This window comes from Nipponia nippon, unplaced genomic scaffold (genome assembly GCF_047370975.1).
Source record: "Nipponia nippon isolate SJK-2023a ecotype South Korea unplaced genomic scaffold, ASM4737097v1 scaffold_21, whole genome shotgun sequence".
NCBI lineage: Eukaryota > Metazoa > Chordata > Aves > Pelecaniformes > Threskiornithidae > Nipponia > Nipponia nippon.
Window position 1 is genome coordinate 4,868,785 of NW_028262338.1, and position 23,655 is coordinate 4,892,439.

At 39.7% G+C, this 23,655-nt stretch overlaps 1 protein-coding gene across 2 annotated transcripts in view; it reads left to right on the forward strand.

Annotated features, from left to right (window-relative positions):
* SLIT3 (slit guidance ligand 3) overlaps positions 1-23,655 on the forward strand; it is a 601,195-nt gene that overhangs the window by 474,939 nt on the left and 102,601 nt on the right. For both annotated transcript variants that reach the window (XM_087759961.1, XM_087759962.1), the window contains 4 exons: positions 9,097-9,240; positions 12,355-12,498; positions 18,235-18,398; positions 20,572-20,704. In XM_087759961.1, the coding sequence (XP_087616087.1) occupies positions 9,097-9,240; positions 12,355-12,498; positions 18,235-18,398; positions 20,572-20,704 (585 nt within the window). The remainder of the gene's footprint in view (positions 1-9,096; positions 9,241-12,354; positions 12,499-18,234; positions 18,399-20,571; positions 20,705-23,655) is intronic.

Below are 23,655 nucleotides of genomic sequence, written 5' to 3' on the forward strand. Positions count from 1 at the left end.
TAGTACTGCAGTAGCAGAAATCGCTTTTTTAATGTGAATTTAAGGAAACTGAATGAGTTGCCTGTTAGATGCACAGGCCCAGTTAAACCACAGTGACGGATGAAGATCCCTAGGCTGACATGTCAGTATTCTTTAGGCTATGTTTCTAAAAGTCTTCAACTCATGGAGGCTGAAGGGGATTCTGTCCCAGCATTTATTCGGATGTATGCTTATTGTTAGAGATGGCTACAAAGTTTAGCGCTTTGGTTTTGTCTTTTCAATGTATTGCGTGACTCCAACTAGTGTGATTGTTTCAAACAGTCAAAGGAAAACAATATTACAAGATACAGATTACAAGGCAACTTCTTTTCATCATTATTGTTTTAGAGAGGAGAATCAATTAGCTAATTTAGAGATCAGTCATTCAAATCTATCTGTATGATTCTGTTAACAGTCTGAGTCCTGGCATCGTATAATGTATATATTTAGCAAGAGCTGTGTTTCGAAAAGAGGATAATACGTTGGATACCTCCTGATAGTCTCTAGATGGATCTTTCTGAAGTTATTGAAAGTTTTAAACCTATGGCCCCATTGCTAATGTCTCATCTAACTGTTTACTTTTAGTAAGATTATATTGCTATAGTCAAGGTAGTTTAGGGAAACCAACCAACCAGGCTTTCTGTTCTGCATTCATTTCACATGGTTTCTGCCGTCTGGAGCTTCCTAGCCTTTGAATCCATGTAAGATCTCAGGGGCTTTGGAGACAACTGTAGTGGGATTCTTCTGTCAGTTTTGTTTCTGCAAGAGTTTCAGATGCAGCAGTGCTGGTTGGGCAGTGGGGGCTGTGTTTGGGCAAGTACAGGGCGCCAGACTTGGGGAGTTAATCGTATACGTTAGCCTAGTATTTTATGAATGATCCATAAGTTGTAGCCACAGTGCACTTAGAAGAAGTTGTTGACATTGTTGAGGTGCTCTGTTGTCTGTGCAAGTAGGTAGCAAATGGGAATGAAAAATGCATGGTATATAAATTATACACAAATAGGAAAGCATCTGTCCTCGTCAAACCCTCAGGATTTATGTTTTGAAAATTGGAGAGGTGCGATAACTGGAGTAATTTCTTGCATTTTATTTAAAACTTACCGTAGGCAAGTCATGGTGCTGTCCTTCCTGTTCCCGTCAATCACTCAGGTGGCAGGGCTGCCTCGGCAGGGCTGTGTTGTTGTGCATAAATGCGGCATGAAACACTTACGAGAGTTTTTTTAAGAGTTTGCTTCCTGTGAAACAAAAAATCTTTCTGCTCTGTTCCTGACAGGCAATGAGAACCGAGGTGTACCATTGCAGTTCAAACAGATGGCAAAAAAGTAGCAGTTGTGCCCTACACCTCGTAAAAAGTGTCTCTCCTATGGATTTTTTTTTTTTTAGTGGCAGCCTCCAAGCAGAGGCTCTTTAGGTGATCTTTGTAGCTGAACTAATTTCTTGTGTTCTTCCTGATGGTGTAAAGAAGTATCTCAATTGGCATAAATGGATTTTCTGAAAAGGGTGTTTTTTCATATAAGCAGAGCAACATTTCAACCATAACCTTACTCAGTAGCTTTATCCTTAAAAAGCCAGATTAGACTTCTTTTTCCTAATTCTCCTAGTCCCATTTCATGAAGGGAAGGGGTTACCAGGAAAAAACAAAGAAGCAAACAAACACCTCTTTCCTTCTGTGTTATTATTTGGCCTTTACTAAGTATCTTTCTGCTAATAATAGGCCTCTTTCCATCATGCAAGAAGGGAAATGCAAGGAAGTACCAGTGGAGGGGATTGCCGCTGCTAATGGTCCTAATGCAGCAGCTCTGTGTGTGTGGCAGGAATGTGATGCATGTGCTCTTCATTAAGTCTGACTGCGTACTGCTGCTATTAAATTAAGGAGGAAAAATATTGATCAAACCCCCATTTTTCAGTGTGTACAAGGAGCAAGAATTTTTACTGTTATTTGATTGGCATTATTGACTCTGTCTTATCATATTCCTTGTCTGTTCAAGTGTTAAAGGAAAACAGCAGGTGGAGAAATCTGTCTGGAAATTGCATTGCTTCCTAGGCTTAAGAAAACAATTCAGAGCTTTGCAGTGGCAGGCCGTTAGCCTAAATCACCTTTTTTTCTTATTTTCTTTATTTAATCTCTGTAATTCTCTTTCTTCTGAAATGAATCTGAATATCTGGAATCAGGATATCTGAAGAGGCATTTGAGTGATTGCCCTCTGATTGTCCTTCACTTCAGTTTAAGACTAGTGACAGATCCATATCAAGGAAATTTGCAAAGAAACTACTTTAAGAGTACCTCGGTTCCACAGTGACTAGTAAAGCTCCAGCATAATTCCAGAGAGAGAGGAATTAGCCCTTCCTTCACCTTGATGAGTGTTTCATCTTGGTGCCTCCTCATCTTATATTATGCTTAAGTGTAGCTTTGGTTTATAACATAAACGCTCTGAGATGGTCTGTAAATTGGACTTTAAGGAGGACTCGGATTTTACTTGCGTTCTAAGTGTACGCTCACATTTGTTCGTTTGTTACTCAGGCTCTGTCAGTTGTCCGTGTCTGTATGCGTGTTGGTGCGTATCACAGTCTCTTGGGTTTTCTAATAAGATTCCAAAGGGATGTACTCATAGACTTGGCATGAACGTATTAAGGTTGCTCCAGTGTGTATTTGTGAAAATAGTCTTTAAGTATATATTCACATAATAATTTTCAGTTGGACTCTTGTCCCAATCTCTTGCTCGGTTCCTCATCTCCTGATTCAGGGTGGTTTCTATTCTCACCGTGTTTTGCCTCAGCGGAAGGCCAGTGTCCATCCCTCTTCTCTCTACCTTTCTCTAGCCACTGACACAACTCCTACTCTTCTCACTCAGGCTCCCTTCCTAGCCCTCACGGATGATTACTCCACTGCATTGCCTTGAGCTTATTTTATAGCCTTCACAGACCTCTCTGGGGCCCCTTCTCTGTCCAGCCAAGGATATTACTTCTTAATACTGGCTGGAATTGGTAGAGTAGGTACTTGGATAGAGAAATGTGCCCAGTCCCAGACTTTGCACAGTCCATACCTCTGTGTCCTGCACTGTCTTGAGAGACATTGGAAGATGTCATCTGAAGAAGAATCTGAAGTGAAAAAAATGTCTGGAAAATTAGCTCCTAAAATCCAAATTTTCCAAAAAATATATCTTGCAGTCTCCTTCGATTGTGGCAGGAATCTTAAATCTCTTTGTTAAAGACGGAAGATTCATTCAAATCCTAACAGATTTTCACAGGGAAGATGTATCCTTTGAATAAAACACCTACATGGCAGTTACCAATTAACAAATTTGAAATCGGAATTTATTTGAGTGTTTTGGGCTTTTCACAAAAAGATTATCAGAGTTTTGAGATATAAGAAAAATGGTATTTTGGTTTGCTTTATTTCCTGGAATACGTGAACTTCCTTCTTTTGTTTAAAAAAAAGAAAAATAAAACTAAAAGGCATCTACCTCTAAATATGGAAAGGACATCAGACAGTTCGTTCTGTAAATCTTGCCAGTGCTGTAAAATAAACATTAAAAAAAATGGGAAGTGTCAGACCACCTTTGCAATAGGTGGTACTGCTAATCCCACCTCTAATGCATAATTAGCTTTTGGGGTGTAATTTGTCTGTAAATATTCCTCCTAAGCTGAATCTTATTGTATGATGTGTCAGCCCAGGATTTAATACATTTTAATGCAAACCAAAATTGAATTCTTGATATAGAAATGTAAAGGTCACAGATCCATAATGCAAAGTTATGCCACGTTTTATTTAGGAATTAAATTGGTAAGATTACCCTGCTGGTTTTTAAAAGGTTAAAGTGTCTGCATATGCGGGTTTTTTTTAAAAAATCAACTTTAATAATTAGCTGCAAAATCCCATATACATAATGCTATTTTCATAACCTAAATTTTAATCCATCTTTATGTTTCATGCTTTTTAGAGTAGAAGGTTGCTGTAGATTCCTGCAGACAGATCTAACCCGGCCCACAAGTAATTTACTGGGTTCTCCGGTGGCTTTTGCAAAATGCCTTGAACTCTGTGTTGCTTTCATTGCGTTCTTACCGTATTACCTCACCTGATCTCGCAAGCGTAAAGGTATGACTTGTCTCTGAAAGCTAAAGTCACGTTGCAGTGACTTCCAGGCTCCGAGAACTGTTGCTACTGTTGCTAGTATTTTGCAGGGTGGTTAGAAAAGAGCAGTTTGAATCTGCTTGAAGTGCAGGAGAAATACAAGGGTGTGTTTCTGAGCTCCGTAAGAGTGGGAGCAGCTCCATGACTTGGGTTTTTGGGGGTATCCTAACCCCTGTGAGACAGAAGGGCTTCAGGACCTGCTGCCCTCCAGCCTGGGAGCTGGAAGCTTCTGCCTTTTGCAGAGGAGTATGTTGCCAGTGGGAGATCTTCTCACGCCACACAGCAAGGTCTCACATCAGGCAGGGGTGAGGGGCGACACTACCATTCACAGAGGTAAGGCTTTGACTTTTGTGGAAGGGAGCAGTTCTTCGCTCGCAGCAACTACCAAATTCAGCATGAATCAAACACTGGAGACCCCACAACTCCCTGGGACTACCTCAAGTTGTTAATCAGTGAAAAAACCCTCCAGTGCTGGGGGACTCCCATGGCAGTGGGAGCCTGGAGGGGTCTTCTGGCCGAGGCAGACGGGTTCAAGCTCCAAAACCCCCTGGGTACCTCACTCAGTGGGAGCAAGGAGATACACTTGCTTGCTGAAATGGGATGCTGCCCCATAGGGAGAGGCAGCAGCTCTTAGATGTCAGCTCCAGAGCCTGCCCACTCCCCGGTCCCTACGGGAAATCAGTGGGACTGGCCATTCCCACTGAGGTCCCGGCAGCTGTTTCTGCAGAGAAAAAGATGGCAATGAGCTCACATTCAAAATAAAAAGGTGAACTGCCGTACTTCATGCACTGCTGGGGAGAAAAGGGACTGACCTCTTTTCTTGGAGAACAAGAAAAATAAAAAAATATTTACCTGAAAACCTGAAAGGGACATCTGACAGTTCATTCTGTTAAAGCTTGCCAAAGTTACAAAGTGAACATAAAATATGGTCTTATAATAGGAAGTGTCAGGCTGTCTTGGCAATAGCTGGTACTGCCAACCCCACCTCTACTATATAATTGCCTTTGGAGGCCTAATTTGTCTGTAAATATTTCTCCTACGCTGAATTGTATGGAGTGTCAGCCCAGGATATAATGCTTTTTACATACAAAATGAAATTGAATCATGATAAAGTTTGCAGACTAGAAGTCAGTTTAAAAGACAGAATCTCAGGTTTCTTGGGGAGGTAAAAGTAGTTTGTGTCCCTGGAAACAGCTGTTACCTGCTGTTCTTTCCTCTAAGCATAAATTTTGCCATGGCAATTGAGGTTGCAGTCATCGTTCACTTGTTATACAGAAATGGACTTTATTTTCTGGAAATGATTTTGCAGAGAGTGTTGTGGTACATGGCATTTGGGCTCTTCATGTGCCTCCCTTTTTTTTCCAGTGAGGCCATCAGTCTGCTCTGCTGAATGAATGTAGGAATGTCACTGGGTGTACTTCACTGTCTGTAGTGTTTAAGCCTTTCAGTGCTATCCTGCTTCTGAGAACAACTCGCTCTATAAAACCCAGCCAGGCTGTTGGTAAAAGCTTGTAAAACCTTCTCAGCAAACATCTTTCTTCCAGAAGAATGCAACAGTATTGGGGTTTTCCTCCTAACTTGTACTTAAAAATACCAAATGCATCACCAACGGACAGAAATATTCTAGGGAAACCCCCACTCAGAACAGGCTGTTTGTATGGTAAAACTATGAAGTTCACGGTGAGACCAAGCAGAGCCTTTGCAGTTGGACTGCGCTCTGGTGGTTGTTCTCGTGGGAAGATGTGTCGGTAACACAGCGATGAATAGCATGCTGGAATGTTAAAATTGACCCAGCAGGTACAGCAGGATGAATGGTTCTGTTAAGTCTGCATAGAATCCAGCTTGTTCTGTGTTGGTTATAAGATCAACAGAAATAATATTATTATAAACCTTAGCCATAAAGTAAATAAAATCTGACTGAAAAGTGAGCTGTGTGAACAGTGTCACCTTGATAGCTTCTTAGATCTGTTCATTTCCTGTTCACAGCCCCACATAAAGTAAACCCAGGCTTTCTGAAAATTTCTTTTGACCTCTTGCTCAAAAGAAAAGTCTGGATATAGGATTAAACTTTATCACCAGGGTAAATCAGGGAGTCGTTACGGAAACAATAACCTTTCTTGAGTGACCAGGTTGACTACAGGTTCCCATTTGAGTCCTGCCAGGGGGCATAGGTATCTTGGGAAATACTCATTTTCTTTTCCACTGTGTTCCAGTATTTCAAGAACAATTCCTTGTAGAAGCTTAGTGTTGCAAGAGGATGGGACTTTTCTATAATGCGAATTTGCTGTAAAGTTTGTCAGAATTTTTTTTTCTGATTAAAAAAACCCTCTCCTTGTCAAGGGCTATGATCATATATGAAAGATTCTTTTAGTGCTGGGAAGGACAGAGTAGAGCTCTCTGAGTTGCAGAGCAGGCAAAAGTTTCACTGCTTTCATTTTTCAAGGTTTGTATCAGCTGATTATTTTTTACTGGTAATTCTAGACTAAGTAGTATGTAATTTCTTATGTTTATTATTCTAGTAGGTCAGGCTTTAAGGAGGATAACTTTTTTTTTGAGTGAATAAGTGCTGTCATCTACCATTTTTTTTAGTTGCATTCTGATATGGGAAGCTTTAATTCAGGTAGACAAATAAAGAAATCTAGGTTGGCAGAACATCTGCTTTGACAGTACTCCAAGCAGGTTTGCAGGGCAGTGTCATCTTTATGTATTTATTATTGTAAAGCTTGTCTTTTCTCTGCCTTGCAACTTTAATTTCACCATAGCATTTAATCTTGGATTTTCAAATCTTTTGCGTGGGAAAGATATATATAATTGCCTTCTTCTGAAACGGCTAGCATATTTTTGGATGATTTTGTGTTGTTGAAATGATCAGACATTATCAACTCAAATGAGTTCCCTATCTACAGAAGTTCTTTGGCAGCAATTAACATTCAGATGGTCTGGATTGTATAAAGGTGCCAATTCCTTTGCAAATTGTGGCCAGCCTTTTCCTCCAATATTTGCTCTTTTTTGTCTTGAGTATCTAATCATCCATTAAATTGCACCCATTTTTAAATATATGTGACTAAATGTCTTTTAGATGGTAAAAACTAAGAAAACGTTGTAACTACAAGTATAGGTCAGTTGGCAATCTCTGAATTGAAAGTCAAAGTCTTTGTGTATTATAGTAACTCACCCTCCCTTCCCATTTGCTTATTTATTCATTGATTTTTGCGCAAATATGCATCACGGCATGATCTTTACCGGGAAAGGGATCATTGGGAGCAGTTATTTATGCCAGTATTCAAAAGAGATGCTGGGCTATAAACATCTCCACTAGAGAAATAGCTGAGCCCCAAAATTAAATGCATATGTCAGAATATCCTTCCTCGACTTGCTTTGACACTGAACATAAACTCTTCATGTGAGTGTGAGCACAAAGCACTGAACTTCTGGAAAGCAAAGTCTGCATGTGAGTATTTCTATATGGTTTTATGTTATTTTTGGCTGATTGCTGGCATACTCCTCTTCTTTCTGATCACAGAATGCACAAGAGGTGATGGGCCACATGCTGTAGGGCCCACTATCTGACAGTTGTTCAGCAGACATAAACCAGCGTACTCAAGTTTCCCACATGAAACATATCTCCAAGACTCAACTTTTTTTTTTTTTTATTAAGTGATGACTTCTGCAAAGAGCAAGACCCACATTATTTCTATCTGAGGCCAAGCTGTCCTGTTGCCATGTCTTCTGTCAACTTTTATCCCAACAAGATTGCCTGTTCTCCTGAGCAGAGTAGCCCAGGTGTTAATCTGATACCTTGTCATTTGTTGTGTATCACCTGGAATTGGATTTCAAAACCATTACTCATGCTGCGTGTGTACTGGGATCATTTCTGGAATAATGTGCTATTCAGTATGAGTAATAGTGCTGGAATTCGGCATCTTCTTGGGAGCAAGAGCATACTTTCTCTTTTTTGTTGTAGACAGTAAAACAAAGAATAGTATTTCCCGTCATAAACCTTAACAAATAGGATTATTCATCATGATCTATACAGGGCACCATAGGAGATGCTTGAAGGACTGAGGCCCAAGGTTTTTAATGTCCTTAAGGCCTTTTATATGAATGTTTTAAATAATTAAATGCTACTTATTTTTATGCATCTCTAATGGCATTTTATCATTCAGAAGTTTTCTATTCACTGGGTTTTTCACAAATATGAAATATTCAAAAGATTAATTTTGCATTTCATCAGAACTTCATCTGACTTTGTAGATTGAAGTTTTCCAATGTTGATCTATATGCAAACATCTTGAGACTGTATAGGCAGAGTAAATATTTAGAAAACAATGCTGTATATTGCAGTAGCTGTGAATTGAGAATTAAGTGATACTCATTTCATTTCGAGTGGTGGTGTTAAATTTAACTGCCTGGGCGTTCACGAGTGCACGTATTAAAATTTGTATCAGATACATGCAGTCACACAGTTTTGTATGTTACTCCAGTGTTGAGTTTAAAAAGAGTAAAGGTCCTGGTACACTAAATAAAAGTGGTCCATATTTCAATATGTGATACCTATTTCAATGGTAGTAACATTAACTGATTCTTGCCAGATGAGCACTCAGTCTCAAGCACGGTCCATAACTTCATGGACATAAATCAGATGTTAGAAACCCCCACCTATTGTATCCCTGAGACCCTTAGAAGCAAGAATGACATGAGGTGTAAGAGCTGGTAATTCCATTAATTTAAATACTCTTGATATATCTGATATACTTGTGGGTTTGAAAAGTGAAGGGGAGCTATTTATAAGTACAGGAGGTAATCTTTTGAACTTCAATGAATGTCTCCCTAGATAACCAGTAAAAGGCACATATTCTTCCTATCTTCCTCCTTCCAGTGTGACGATATATGTTTGGAATAAAACACTAATAATTTTCTTATGGTGACTGGTTGTGTCCTTCCAGAAATCTCAGCAACAATAAGATCAAGGAGATCCGAGAAGGCGCATTTGATGGAGCTTCAGGAGTGCAGGAACTGATTCTGACAGAGAATCAACTAGAATCAGTGCATGGCCGAATGTTTAGAGGCCTCACAGGGCTAAAGACACTGTAAGTGCAAACACCCGTCTTTCTCTATTGCTCTGTAAGTTGAGTGGGAGTGCTTAAGTTCAGCAGTGCCTGCTAAAATATCTGTTACTAGACAACAAGCTCTAAGGCAGGGTCTTGTATCACTGTCATGAAGTCTTCAATATATTTCTAGTCCTGGGTAGGTTTGAGATTTATCAGATTTTCAAGTATTTCAGGAGTAACATGATGGTGAACCTGTCATGGGTCAAATTTGGGCACTTTTAATCATTTAATACTTTTATTATTTTGTTATTTCCTATGGAAACAAGACATGTAGTTTGCTATCTATTAGTCCATCCTCCCACTCCACCTCCACCCAAATTGGAATTGTTGGTCTGCTTGAACCGAATGTCAGAGTAGGCTAGGAGCCCTTTTAATATCCTACAAACTATATGAAATCAGTAGGCAGGGAGAGAAGAAAGACTCAAGTTATTGCTGCCACCAAGACAGGTACAGCTAAGCAACTTTAAGGCAGGCATAACCAAACTGTTACAGGTCCTGCTGACAGAAGGTAGCTGGCCACTCACTCTGCACCAGGTGTAGTAGTCCGTGAGCACAGGCATGCCTTTGGACTAGCCACAGCATGTTCTTTCTTGCCCACAGCAGGTACCATAAAAATTATGTGTGGGTATATTATTAATGTGGTTGTGGTTGGGGAGAGCATGAAGAAGACATAGAGCACAAATGCATAAGAAATCGGTTTGGTATTACTTTTGTGCTTAGACGACCTTTGTAATTTATTTCTGAGAACTAATGCTTATACATAAACTCACAGTACCTAACACTAATTTATTTTCATGTTAAAAGTTATATTGGAAGAATGATCACAGACAAGATTTCAGGATGGTGTCTAATCCACCCCATCCACCATCCTGAGAAGCAGTCAGGGCCTAGGATTCTGGTGACAGCAAATACTCATGCCAGATAATGTATATGATCTGTATGTGAAAAATACCTCTCTTGCGTAGTCTTCCCTGCTATAGAAAGCAAGCACTTGACTAGGTGGATGCTGTCCGTAAATAGACTCTAGGAATCAAAATGCAATTTAAAATCTGCAATTTATTCATTAGCAGCAAATACTTCCTATGTTGCAAAGTATCATGCCACAATTACTTCAGTCCTTACTCAAGTGTAAAAAGAAATCCAAGTTTCGCTTCAAGGACTTTGATGATGAATAGGAAACTTTTGCTGTTCCTTTAACATTATTTTTCTGTGGTTACAACCATCTGTTCTTTAATTTAATGTATGCACTTTACTAGGGATTTGAAAATACTGTCCATAGATACTAAATTAATTTTTATACTTAAAGCAGCCTGTGGCAGTGCTCCTAAAGAATATTCAGCATTTTTTAATAAAAAGATGCTTAACATTCAAGCTATCCTGCTGACCTGACCTACATTTTTCCCTAGCTGATAAAGCACTCTAAATATACACAGCATGATATGAGGATCTGTAAGTATAAGTTTTCCTTCAGAAAGGGCACACGGTGCATGCTGAACCATGATATGAAACCAAAGGTTTTGGCTTGAGGGACATATATTTCTATCCATTAATTGACTTTCCTTGAGCATTATAATTGTGGTCTTTTACAAAGAGGCCACGTTGGACAGGGTCATGGTCCAGTTTTTAAAAGATTGTGTATTTCCTGAATGTAATAAATTGCTGTGCAAGATGTACCGGCATCCAAATTCGGTCATCCCATCTTGCAGTACTGCTGCCTGCTACTTTACATACAGAACTGAGAAAACGTTTCCTACGGCTACTAAGCCACTAAGGGGCTTACTTCTCTTGTTTACTACCCTATTCATTTTGGAGCTTGTGGTCTCGACCTGGCTTTCAGGCAGCTTAGTACTCCATGTGTAAGGTGAGTGTCCCTGTGCCCTGTGACTCTTTCCCGACATAGTTTCACCCCAGTTGCAATACCAAAACCATTGAGCCTGTAGCGGCTGTGATGGTAACTGTACACAGAGAACAGTAATGCAAAAGCAATGTCATGTCCAGGTCTTAAACACTGAGTATTTGTGACTGCACTGTGAATTTCTTCCCAGCCATATCTAATCTCTCTGTGGTGTTTTTCAAGTATCTATCGATGTGGTACCTAAATGCCCAACTGGCGGATACCAATCTGAGATTTAAATCCAGACTTCTGAGGGGAGTCTGAATTTTCACTGATCACTGCATTAATTTGATACCAAGGAAATAACCCTCCTCAATTTGGAGGATCAATTCACTGGAACAGCAGCGTGAGCTGCATGTATTTTGTGGAGTTTTGGTATTATGCTTTAATTACTGACTAATTTTTCACCTAAGTAGGAATATCACAACTGTGTAGTGATGTTTGCAGACCCAGATGTTGATTGGCATGCAGTGTAACTAATACACATGAGCCTTTTTTGCTATGGAGTGAAACAAGATACTACAGTCTTTCAGATTAATTAGGCTTTATCATCGAGTTCATTGTTACCATAACAACTCAGAGAGATGTATCTTCCAAAACACAGCGCTGATTCATCTGGTACAAGCACTGAGCAAAGACCGTTTTATAGGATGGTTACTGCCTTCTGTCTTGTCAATTAATGATTATAATGGCTTTTCAGAGCTTGTGTTAGGTCTGGAAATCTTTCCTAAGCTATTCCTTGACTTCTGCCGAGGATGCTGTTTCCTTCCATACTTTTGCAGCGTGGATTACAAAAACCACCCATGATAGAAGTAGTGCAGCTAGTATTGTTATTGTCACACATTGCTGGCAGTTTTTTTCAGTTGATCTCGGAAATACAACTTCACTTACTCTCGGATATTTACTAAATTAAGACTTTAGTGTTTATTTCAAGTTTGCCACTAGTCATAATTTTAATAGCGTACTACTTTCAGATGTGGAGCTCCCATCAGCCTCTAATGTTGTGTGGAAGAAATGCGTTTTAAATTCATGAGACAATGTTTACATGAATCTAGCCCTCCTTTAGCTGTGTTGTACTTCAGCAATTAATAGAGTACAGTGCTTGCCAAAGCATCTGGTGATGCCCTAGATAAAGGACCTCCTATCCTGAAATTATACCCCCTCCCAGTAGTTCTAATTCCCTGTTTTAATCCTTGCAGGATGCTGAGGAGCAACTCTATCAGCTGTATAAACAATGACACCTTTGCTGGACTGAGCTCAGTGAGGCTTCTTTCTCTGTATGACAATCACATCAGCACTATCACCCCTGGAGCCTTCAGCACATTAGTCTCTTTGTCTACAATGTAAGTTATCTTTTTACGGTACGAACGCGTCATGATGCTGTTATTCCATGTTTTCCTTTTAAGAGGACAACGTTTGAGTTTCAAAGTCAAACTACTTATTGTTCATATATGGAAAACCTCATTTAGGGAAAGAAAACCCCATCCTACTGAAATCACAGGTATGGAGGATTCAAGGTGTGATTTAGAAAAACATTTGAATTTCTTCTGGCTGAAAAAACTTTGAGGTTGCCAGCCTCAGGCAGGGTGACCGCATGTTTTGCTGTGTCAGAGGCTAGTGCAGTGCACAACAGAAGCTCATGTAAAACAATCTCTGCAGATTCAGAAGTGCACAGCTTATCATATACTTTAGCTCCCTGAAGCTCCTTTAGTTTCAGTAGAATCTAATTTTGTAAGAACAGCTTTCTTGGAATTCAGTTAAATCAGTTAAATATCAGAAGAAATCTACTAGCTAATGCTTAGATTTTCAGAAGAGCCTAAGAGGGCAAAATAATCCAGTCCTACTGAACGTGAATTTGAAAATGCCAACCTAAGCTTTTGTGATAATTCTCTTACATTTCTCAATCCTTCTTTGAAGCATTTCCCTTGCTGCCTAAATATGTTTACTTGCTTTTTGTAGTGTGTCCATTTTAATGAAGTACAGACTGATAAATATGGAAAGAAAGTCTGCTCTTTGTTTCCAGCTCTGAATGGATGTTGCTGTTAATGGAAGTTGTCTGCTTAATTCCCTTCAAACTGCCCTGAGAACACATCCTAATTGTTCAGTAACAATAACCTATTGGTGCTATGGCATTTCAGGTTTTCAAAGTATTCTCCATCGTGTTTGGGGGAAGAAGGAAGTGTTGAATCTTAGCTGTTTTGTTGCTCAGACTTTTATTTTGTTGTTGTAACTTTTCACCAGCAAATAAGGTATCATTCTGGCATTAGCTCCATGCAGCATAAAGAACCCTGGCTTTTCCTCTATTTACTTTCTGTAGTCCCAAAAGCCTCCTTGAAATTGATGGACAAAGAGAGAAACGCAACCAGATTATTTTTATTGACTGTTTTCAAGTCACAGGTCAAAGCGAGTGGTACTTGCTGAAAGCTTGTTCTCACTGTGCTGCAAGGAACGCCTGCCTGCTTCTCACACGGTTGTCTCTTGTGCTTCCTTCCACAGATCCCTTGATAGCTGTGACTCTCTGAATCAGTCTACAAAGTCCCTATCTTGTTTGCATAGAAGCGTCTTTGTCGTGTTTTGTTAGAAGATAGCCCATTTTCTCCTTTCTTCAGCTGTGGATAAAGATTATTACCATTTCTAGCAACAGCAATTAAAGCTGCTGCTAATTAGAATGCATTGCTTTGGCACTGACTTACAATAATGTTGGTCATGGCAGGTTCCTAGCTGTGTCTTGATGAAAAAGTTTGTTCTTTGACACGTTTTCACTCCGTGCTTGATCCACAGGCAGGAGAAGGTGTGCTGTTGACTTCTTTAGACATTGGTTTAAGGCCATGGTGATATTTCACATATAAATGCAAAATTCAGATGTGTTCATTTCCTAGCAGTACTCCATTGTAGGTGGATATATTAGATGACAACACTAGTGAAGATAGATAGTATGACTGCTTTTCCTGTTCAGCCCACACTTTGTGAGTTAATCGAGTATTGTAATGACCTATTTTTGCATCTATTAATGTGAGCCAGAAATTAATACAGAGTTTGACATTTCCATTTTTATCTTGGCGTATTTACAGCACTAAAAAATATTGCTCCTTTTGTTATTACTCTTTGTATTACTCATTGATATTATCAAAACACAAACAGCTCTGAAAATAATGCCCTGACTAACGGTTTTCAACAGAGGAAGAACATCTATTTTGTACGTTATTGGTAAAAAAATAGCAGTTTTTATTATTTATTACTAGTTAAGCTAAGTACTGTAGCATCCTCATTTGAAGTGTGCTTGCACTTCTGCATACGAAGAGTTCAGTCATGTCTTTCAGTCCTTACACAGTCAAGTGGGCATGTTTGCAAGCAGAGCTGGTTTTCCATGAATTAAACATGCAACTATCCTAGTATAAACTTAACCTGAATTCCAGGATATATTTTCAACCTAACTTCAACAATATCCAGATGCGTTTCAGCATGTTTTTCTAACAGGTCACTAGAATCCATTTAAATAGTTAATATTTTATGGCTTCTTTGTACTTTTTAAGAGACACTTGTAGTAGGATATGCATATTTCATTCCTCAAGACTTCTATTCCCCCTTGTTTTTAAAAATATGTCCATGTCCTTGAGTAAACACTTACGAATTTAATGTTAGTACGACATCTTTGCTAAAAGCTTGATTGCTTTGTTTCTGTTTGAGTGGTTCAATCACTATCATACGTGTAGGAACTCTGATTACTAATTATGAATTTTTATAACGATTTGTCTGCCCAACATTACTGTCTGTGATTTGAGAACTCCACTTGAATAGCCAGCTTCCAAAATAAAGCTGTTGCAAATAATTGACCTTTCCAGACTTTCAATTGCTTTTCAAGTGAAGTAGGGAATCTTTTGTCCCACGTGACACTTTATAGAGAGTCTCGATCTTACTTTTCCAAAAGTTGCGTCACAGTCTTGCCATGGAAAGAGCATGTACGTAGGCACATGTATGAACCTCACAATACATTAAAGTAAAAAACCACTGCTCTGCAGTTAGACAAAGGACAAAATATAGGTGTTGCTAAAGTGGCAGGAGGACGCGTGGAATGCATGACAACATAAATTTGTCCTTTTTTCCCCAGTTATTTGAATTTCAAAACTAGATTTGTTTATTTATTCGTTTTATATGTAACAACTTATTTCTTTCTTAGTTCCTAAGAAAAGCATATTCCAAATTCTAATCCAAGGGTTTAATAAATTTTAGGTCATATGTTAACCTGTGTTTGCCAAGAAGAAAATGAGGGTTTGTAGATAGTTACTGCTGCTCAGCTAGTGAGCAGTACCACATTAAGTCAAAGCAACCTCTCCTCTGTAGAATAGGGATAATTACTATTTTGATGGGAGCATTTTGTAGATTGAATGTTCTAATGTTTCTGGAAGTTTTTGATATAGCCCAGTAAGATGCTCTCTAGATGTGCAAAATGTTCTTTACACTCGGAGCTGCTAGTTTTCCAGAAACCTGATTATATACACCTGCTGCTTGTTTCCAGTTGGGGTTGTTTCATTCTAAGGATTTGTGTCATGGAAGTTCTTCTGTGAATGTAATCTCACCCTCTTCCATCAGTGGAACAAATGGCCTTTGAAGCGTTGGTTCACTTAGTGCTGGAGGTTTAAATACTTGGTTTAAACACTCCGTTCATGCCAAAGTATGTCAGTATGGAAAATATACAAGACATCCTGCATGTGGTCCCATTATGGATTAAAGAAAATGGAAAACAATTCAGAAGGAAAGTAACTAGAATTAGAGTAATGCTTTCCGTGCTTTCCTCACATTCTGTCTGAAAGCTCCTATGTAACCTGTTCGTTTTCTCACCTTTATACAGCAAGTTAGCCTTGCCTTTGAATCCTAGTCAGCATGCAGTAGGTTGAGTATTTTTGTTATTGAACGTCATGCTGAAGTTTTTCCTCCCCCCAGTTCTCCCTCTACACAACGCACAATAGCCTGTGCTAGATCCACATGTAATTACACACCCAGAGCTCCAGGCTAGTGCAGTGATTGAAGTATGCTTTTTTACAACGCAGCGGGCAGCTGTAAATCATATTGTGGGTATATGATGTTGGCCTAGAACCTATATAATTTAGGAATTGGTTTGGGTTTGTTTTCTTGCTGCCACACCTCAACTGGGCCATATGTTTTTGTCTTCAGCGTTATTGTTTTCTGAAGGAATTGCTTGGCTGAAAACCTAATGTGATTTTGACTACATGTTTAGGTTTGTAAAAGTATGTTGCAAGTGAAGACTTAGAGGGTCTTCAGCTACTACACCTGCATTTGAAGAGCCTATTTCTTTAGGGCCTTAAAATTTTTTGTCTTTAAGATACGGTATGCTTTAGAGAAACTTCCTTATAATCTTTTTTCCGTACTGCCAAAATAATAACTCTCAGACATATTCACATATGATGTGAGAATTCCATCAGCGTTAGTTTAGATACCTCATTTTCCGTACATGGGGCTCTGACGGCTCATTTTTCTTCGATGAGGCGACCTCAGACTGAGGCTATTGATTCTCTGTGTCTTTGTACATAAGACAGTCAGCCTTCTTTTTTTAACCAGGAATATCAGCCTCTTTCCTTCATCTGAAGTTTAGTCATAAAAAAGCTTATACACAAATTATGGATAGGCGTTTCAGTACAGGACTCCAGTAAAAAGGTTTTTTCCAAGATTCTCATCGCTAATTCTAGTTAGCTTAGAAAGATGGTTGCTTAAAATAACTGTCACCTTACACTCCTTTCATTCAAAGGATCACAACCTATTAAGAAATAGAAATGAAATCTTTTCTGTGCTGACTGTGTTACAGGTGCTCCACTGAGAAATTGCTATGCATCCGTGTTTTCATGGCTTGACAACAGGATGGATAGGGCTTTCCTTTTTTAAACACTGCTAACCCAAGCTACGTTAAGAATCCATCCCTCTCATGGAGGCTGTCAAATGGTTGCTTTGGGTACTGCCCACCACAGTGCCACAGCTGGGCTGCAACTATATTTGCAAGATATTTTGGGAGCTGTAGCAAGATTTGATGCAGACCTCACAAGGTTCACAAGGCAGTAGAGCAGACGCTTTTCACTACAGATATACTGACCTTAGAAAGCTTCATAAGAAGTGGCTCAAGCTGACAGTCCTGCTTAATATATGTATATATTTATATATGTACATACAGAGTGCTATCCTTACTGTTTCAATAGGAAACCCAAATTCGGGTTGCCAGTGGCTCCCACCTGGCACTGGTTTGTATGGTCCGTAACACAGGCGAGCGGAAAGCATGAACGTACTGGGGCACGGAAGAGTGTGCTAAGCCAGCTGGGCTGTACATATAGGGAGTGGTACGTGGAGGTCTGTGCTAAGGGCTGTACATATAGGGAGTGGTACGTGGAGGTCTGTGCTGGGCTGTACGTATAGGGAGTGGTACATGGAGGTCTGTGCTAAGGGCTGTACGTATAGGGAGTGGTACACGGAGGTCTGTGCTAAGGGCTGTACATATAGGGAGTGGTACATGGAGGTCTGTGCTAAGGGCTGTACGTATAGGGAGTGGTACACGGAGGTCTGTGCTAAGGGCTGTACGTATAGGGAGTGGTACATGGAGGTCTGTGCTAAGGGCTGTACGTATAGGGAGTGGTACATGGAGGTCTGTGCGAAGGGCTAGCAGTGCTGAACTCATCCATGGCATTGCCCGAAGTAACGACATTGAAGATCGTGCATCTGTGGGTGCAGTGTGTGCGGTGAATTTAGACTTGGGAGTGAGCTGTAGCTTGGCTTGAAATCCACTATAAATACAGCCCTGGTAGTGATGTAAGTTTGTCTAAATAATAGTTGCAGCAGTAAGTACTTTGGTTTATAAACATATATAGATATCTATGCACGTATATATATATTTTAATTACAACCCTAGTCCTAGTATAAAACCTGCATAGAACATCCCTGACCTGTAGAACAGAGGAGGATCTCACAGAAACAGATGGCAGGAAAGAGCTTGGACTTGGAACCCATCATCTTTCTGTAGTTATTTCAGTATTTCTGTATGTTCATGTTTGATGCAATTATGTCTTTTTCCATTGCAGTAATTTGCTGGCTAACTCCTTTAATTGTAACTGTCATTTGGCCTGGCTGGGGAAATGGTTGAGGAAAAAGAGAATTGTCAGTGGAAATCCACGCTGCTTGAAACCCTTTTTCTTAAAGGATATTCCAATCCAAGATGTAGATGTCCAGGACTTCACCTGCGATGGTAAGAAAATCCAATTCAATTTGGCATTTATGATAATGTTGGCACCTCTGTGAGGACCTCCCTTCCTATCAAACAATACTGCATGGGAAACAGTTTAGTGATGAGGAAGACAGCGTTCTAGAGCTGAAGATCATTGTTCCCTATCAGGAGTTTATTTTTATTCTTGATTTCCAGTTTCTGAATTTCTACTATCTACACCTAAATATAAGAATGAATTTATTATAGACAAAGGCTCTGCTTTGTATAATCCTAGTATAATCCTGGCCCTTCCTTCCATTTCCTTATTCATACACTTAGTTAACACTCTGAAGCCAGGGGTAGTGGTGCTTGCTTGGAAAGTCTTAGTTTTGGATACTGTTCAGTTTCATCAATAACAGGTATGAATACAGGGAAATAAAAAAAAAAAACCCTTAGATATTATTTGAAATGACTCAATGATTCTTAATGGTTTGCTGGGTCCATATAGGTTAAAAAAAAAACCAAACAAACCTGAAATTTCTTTTGCTCTCCAGCTAGTTCTTTGTCTTCTGATAGAGCAGATTTTAGAGAAAATAATAAAGAGAAAAATTGACTGATGAATGCACTGCTAACTTGACTTGTATGCTTTTAAGACCAGATATGCTGGAGCTGCAGTTAGTCATACCTCTAAAGAGACCATAAGAGTGACAGAAGTTTCCTACTTAGAGCAGAAATTAATTCTGGTCCTATTTCAGCAATCTGGCAACAGGCCCAGGTGCCTGGACTCCAAGCTCAAGGGACCCAAGTTTAGTCATTCAAGAATAATTTGCTTTTAGTTTGGGAGAAAAAAAAAAAAAAAATCCTGGTCCACAAAATGACATTCCACACCTGGGAGCTTTCTCTATCACACAGTCACTCAGACAGCCATGGTGAATGGAAGGTCGATGGTAGCTGGGTGTGAAACACAGAACAGGGGAAAATTGAATATGCTGAAGAAACATGCTCTTTCTGCAGGTTTATGAAAGACTTTGAATTTTGTTTCCAGTCATTAAGCTCATTAAGCTCAGCTGGGGAGAACAAGAAGAAAAATCTTCCCTGTTCTGTAAGCTGGTCGTGCTTCTCCATCCCTCTGAATACAAATGATTCCCTGCCCGTACATTTATGGGTAATTCTGTTATCTTGTATCAGGACTTCCAGTCTTATTCTTTAATCTCAATGCTCACGGGTACATCCAGCAGCGAGAAGAAAGAAACAGATCTGTCTCAATTAGTCCTTGCATCAGTTTAGAAAAAAAGAAGGCAGCACATAATGACAGCTGTCTCTGTGCTCATGGGTTGCAGCACTGTGTCTCTGTACTCAGGCTGCCTGTACTCACAAACAGTTGTGCGGTTCCTCTCACTGTCATCTGGAGAACGTGCCACTAAGTGTTTCCTTTCATACTCATCGTGATACCGTAGTATGCATTTGCCTTATGTTTTGCAAAGCCTGTTGCTTTTGGGGAAAATCCATGTTTTAATGTTCTTAACTTCAAAGAGTTGGTTTCTTCTGCAGAAACCCTATTGTTCTTCAATTACAAGATTTAATCTGCTGTTTATGGACCTTTGAATCCATTTTTGGAGAAAGTAGATATTTTTATGTGTGCACAGATGGATTGCCAGCAGTTGGAAGTATGCTGCTCATTTTGTTGTTTCCCTGGTTATCCTTGTCAAAAACAATGAGGCTGTACAATTCAGAAAATAAATGAAGAGCCAGACGGACTTTAAAAAGTAAAAAATTAACATCTAAAAGCTGAATTTTAAGAAACTCTTCCTAAAGCAGAAAAGATTGTGAATATCGTCTGTCTAGATGAATTTAAGGGCAATGTTCTGGTCAAGTTCTCCATTTCAGCTAGTACATTGGGGGTGGGGGGAGGATTTGGGATTCATATAACTGATTTTACTGTAATTTGCAAAATTACAGAGAAGTAAATGCTACTTAGAAAAAAATATTTATTTAAAAATATTGCTGTTCAGTTTTTGAACTGATGTTCCTGTTGCCTGAAGAACCTGTATGAAGGCAGGTTGATCCAAAGCGTTCGATCTACCTTAAAATATTGTGGTGGTTACCGTGGATTCAGGGGTGTCCCTCCTTGGTCCTTGTAAGCAGTTATCTTCAAAGTGCATCACTCTGGGCTGTAAAGCTGACTTCCTAATACGCCGTTTCTCTTCCTCTGCAGGTAACGATGAAAGCAGCTGCTTGCTTTCACCCCCTTGTCCTTCCCAGTGTACCTGTGTGGACTCAGTGGTACGTTGCAGCAACAAAGGGCTGCGGATATTGCCCAAAGGAATTCCCAAAGACGTGACTGAGCTGTAAGTTACCTTTTGCATGGCTCCTTTCATGAGAAGTTCATGAAATTACATCATAGCGAGGCTTTGTAGGTCCTTGGGGGTTTTCCCTTTGACTTTAGTGGCTGGTGTTTTGTGCTTTGGTGCTTTCCGTATGTTTTGACCGTTATTTTTATACTTATTTGTCCCTTGACTGGACACATTGCTCTGTAACGGGAAGAGAGTTTATCTATCCGTGTACCCATTAATTCTGTGTGTAGGGAACAAATGCATATATTAGTATCAAATAATCCTGTAGTGCTTCTGAGCAGCCTAAGCTCACAACAGACAGTTTGAAAGGATGATGAAAATATGTTCCTGACTTATGCTGCTCTGAGCTAATTATCCTCTGAGGAGGTGAAATAAAGAAAAAGAAAGCAAGCCAGTGGTGGAAACAAACAATGAATTCTTTTCTCCAAACCTCATGAAATGGTAAAATAACAGATAATTAGATTAAATTGTAAAGTAAATTCATCCTAGTTGAGAACCATCTTTCTAGTCGTCTTTTCATCTACCCCTCGCTATGACTTTATAGTGGATTTTGGTTCTTTCCATGGAAATAAAATACACTGGTGGAACTGCTTGGCTTAAACAGTTGGCAATAGAAATACTGAGCTTTTCCCCTTTGGGTCCGTATTCAAATCTATCCCAGGTGAGTTGTTACTGAAACTTGTTACAGTCTCATCAGCATTTCTATGTGAAAGTAATTGGTTGAGTTGGTTGGTATGTTCAGTGAATTTTGTAATGGATTAAAGTCTGATTCTGCTAATTTTTAGCATCTAGTATTGTTTTTACTATTTAGTAACAAGGCAGCTGATTAATGAGATACACATCTTTTTACTCCCTTCCCAGTGGGAGAATGGGGTTTGCACTGTTTTTACCAGTGCTGTAATCAAATAACAAGAATTTGTTGCTGAATGAGGAGTGTACTGAAAGTGTATGTGGTAACTCAAATTAACATGGGAATTTTGCATTAATTAATACATCCTTGCAACACTGTTAACCAGGGCATGGTTAATGGTGGTTTGAATGAAAAGCCAAGTCCTGGCCTGTATTCCCTTATGTATTGCCATCAGCCATAAAAAGTCTGCAAGGTGGTTTCTGGTCTGTTCTTGTTCAGGTTTCATTCCATTCAAATATGACTTGCCAACAATAAGATACCACAGATGTTACTTTGATTTCCACTGCCACACTGAGGAATTTTTATGTTTAAATTTTGCATATTGAGTTTTACTGATACTATCTGATACACTGAAGACATAACTTTCACAAAAGGAGTGAAATTAATCTCACATTCTTGAAAACTGCTATATTTCTTGGCAAATGAGGCAATAGCCTGGAACTGAGCAGTTTGAGTTCATAGGAGTTTACGTGACTGTCTTCTTCAGCAGGAGCCTCTTGGCTGTGCAAGCCTCTAGTTCAGCTTTCTGCTTTCAATCCAGAAATGTGTCAGCAGAACACAGTCAGCCATGGACTGGCTGGCTCTGAATATTTCATATTCTACAAATATAACCTTGACTCTGTCCCAGCTGTCTCAAAATTCAATCCTGATCTCACTCTCCTCTCAACCAACATAAACTGAGCGCCTTATTTGTGTCTATACCAAAAGATGAGCTGCAGGTACTAAAGCTAAAAATTTAATGTGTTTGTGGAAACTGTGACAAGAAATAAATAAATAAATAATCAATCTTACTTGCCTTCCTTCTGCTTCCAGATTGAGAGAAAGATGTTTCCCATAATCCAGAAGGGACTATATCATCTAGGTCCCAAGTTGCTAGTGTAAAAATACTTAAGTATTTTTATTGTTCTGTGTTTGAGAATTTGTCATTGCTGCTATGGTAAACAGCATCTCCTGTGGAACCCCACCTCTTGCCTCATTTTCAGGACACCTAAACCTCGGCAGAGAGAAGCCGGTAGCTTTCTGGGCGCAAGGTGAAAGAGATTTATCTTGTTGAGTCTATTTACACTCCTCACACCAAAACACCCCCATTTCCCTAGGACGGTCCTAGATCCCTTGAACTGTGTCCTAAGGCTGAAGTATCTTCTTAAAGCTGTTTTGTTTCTGCGGTAGCAGTGGGTATCTGTTTAGGACTTGAAACTGGAAAGCACGTAAGTTACCTGCTGCAGAAGATATCACGGCTTTTGCATGGGCAGAGAGAGCCACAGCAGTCTCCAGGGCAGGGATGCCTTCACTTGTCTGACGGGTACAGTGGTCACAGGTGCTCAGACAGATTAAAAACCCTTCCGCCGTGTTGCCGCCACCCACGCTGCCTTTCTCCCCTTCCACACTCTCATGTCAGAGACCTCTGGGCAGTGCGCTGCGGTCTCCGTGCTCCCACCAGGCACTCGCACAAAACCACGGTCACTAAGGACAGACGTCATGCCAAGGAGAGGACAAGGGTGTAAGAAGCCTCTTGTCCTGGCAGCCCACAGCTCCCTCCCTCGGGAGGCCTGAATGGTGATACGATGCAGGGGAGCATTTTAGAGGAATTTTTATGAATGCACCAGTCTGACATTTATAAACTTCCATTATTGATGTATTCATTTACAAGGCACATTAGATGCAGAGCTTTTTATTAAACTGCAGAGTGTTTTTATACAACGTAGTTTAAGAAAAAGAACTGCCATGTATCTAGATAAACCAGTCTGTTACAGCTGAATATAGCCTTCGCAGAAGTTCTTTTAAATTCTTTTAGAGGTCTTAAAATAGTCTTAAAACAGGAATTCTTTCATTGTAACAGGTATTAAATAGCAGTGTGCAAAAATGAACATGCCTCTTGCACAGGCACATAGGGAAAATGTTACCCTTTGCTGGGTCAAATTTCACTGTACCTAAGCTCAGCAGAAAAGATCACCAGCAATGTTTTATTGCATGGTGGACTGGAGACATAGGCTCGCTCCTTCCAACTTTCTTCCTGAGTTTCGCTTTTGGATGT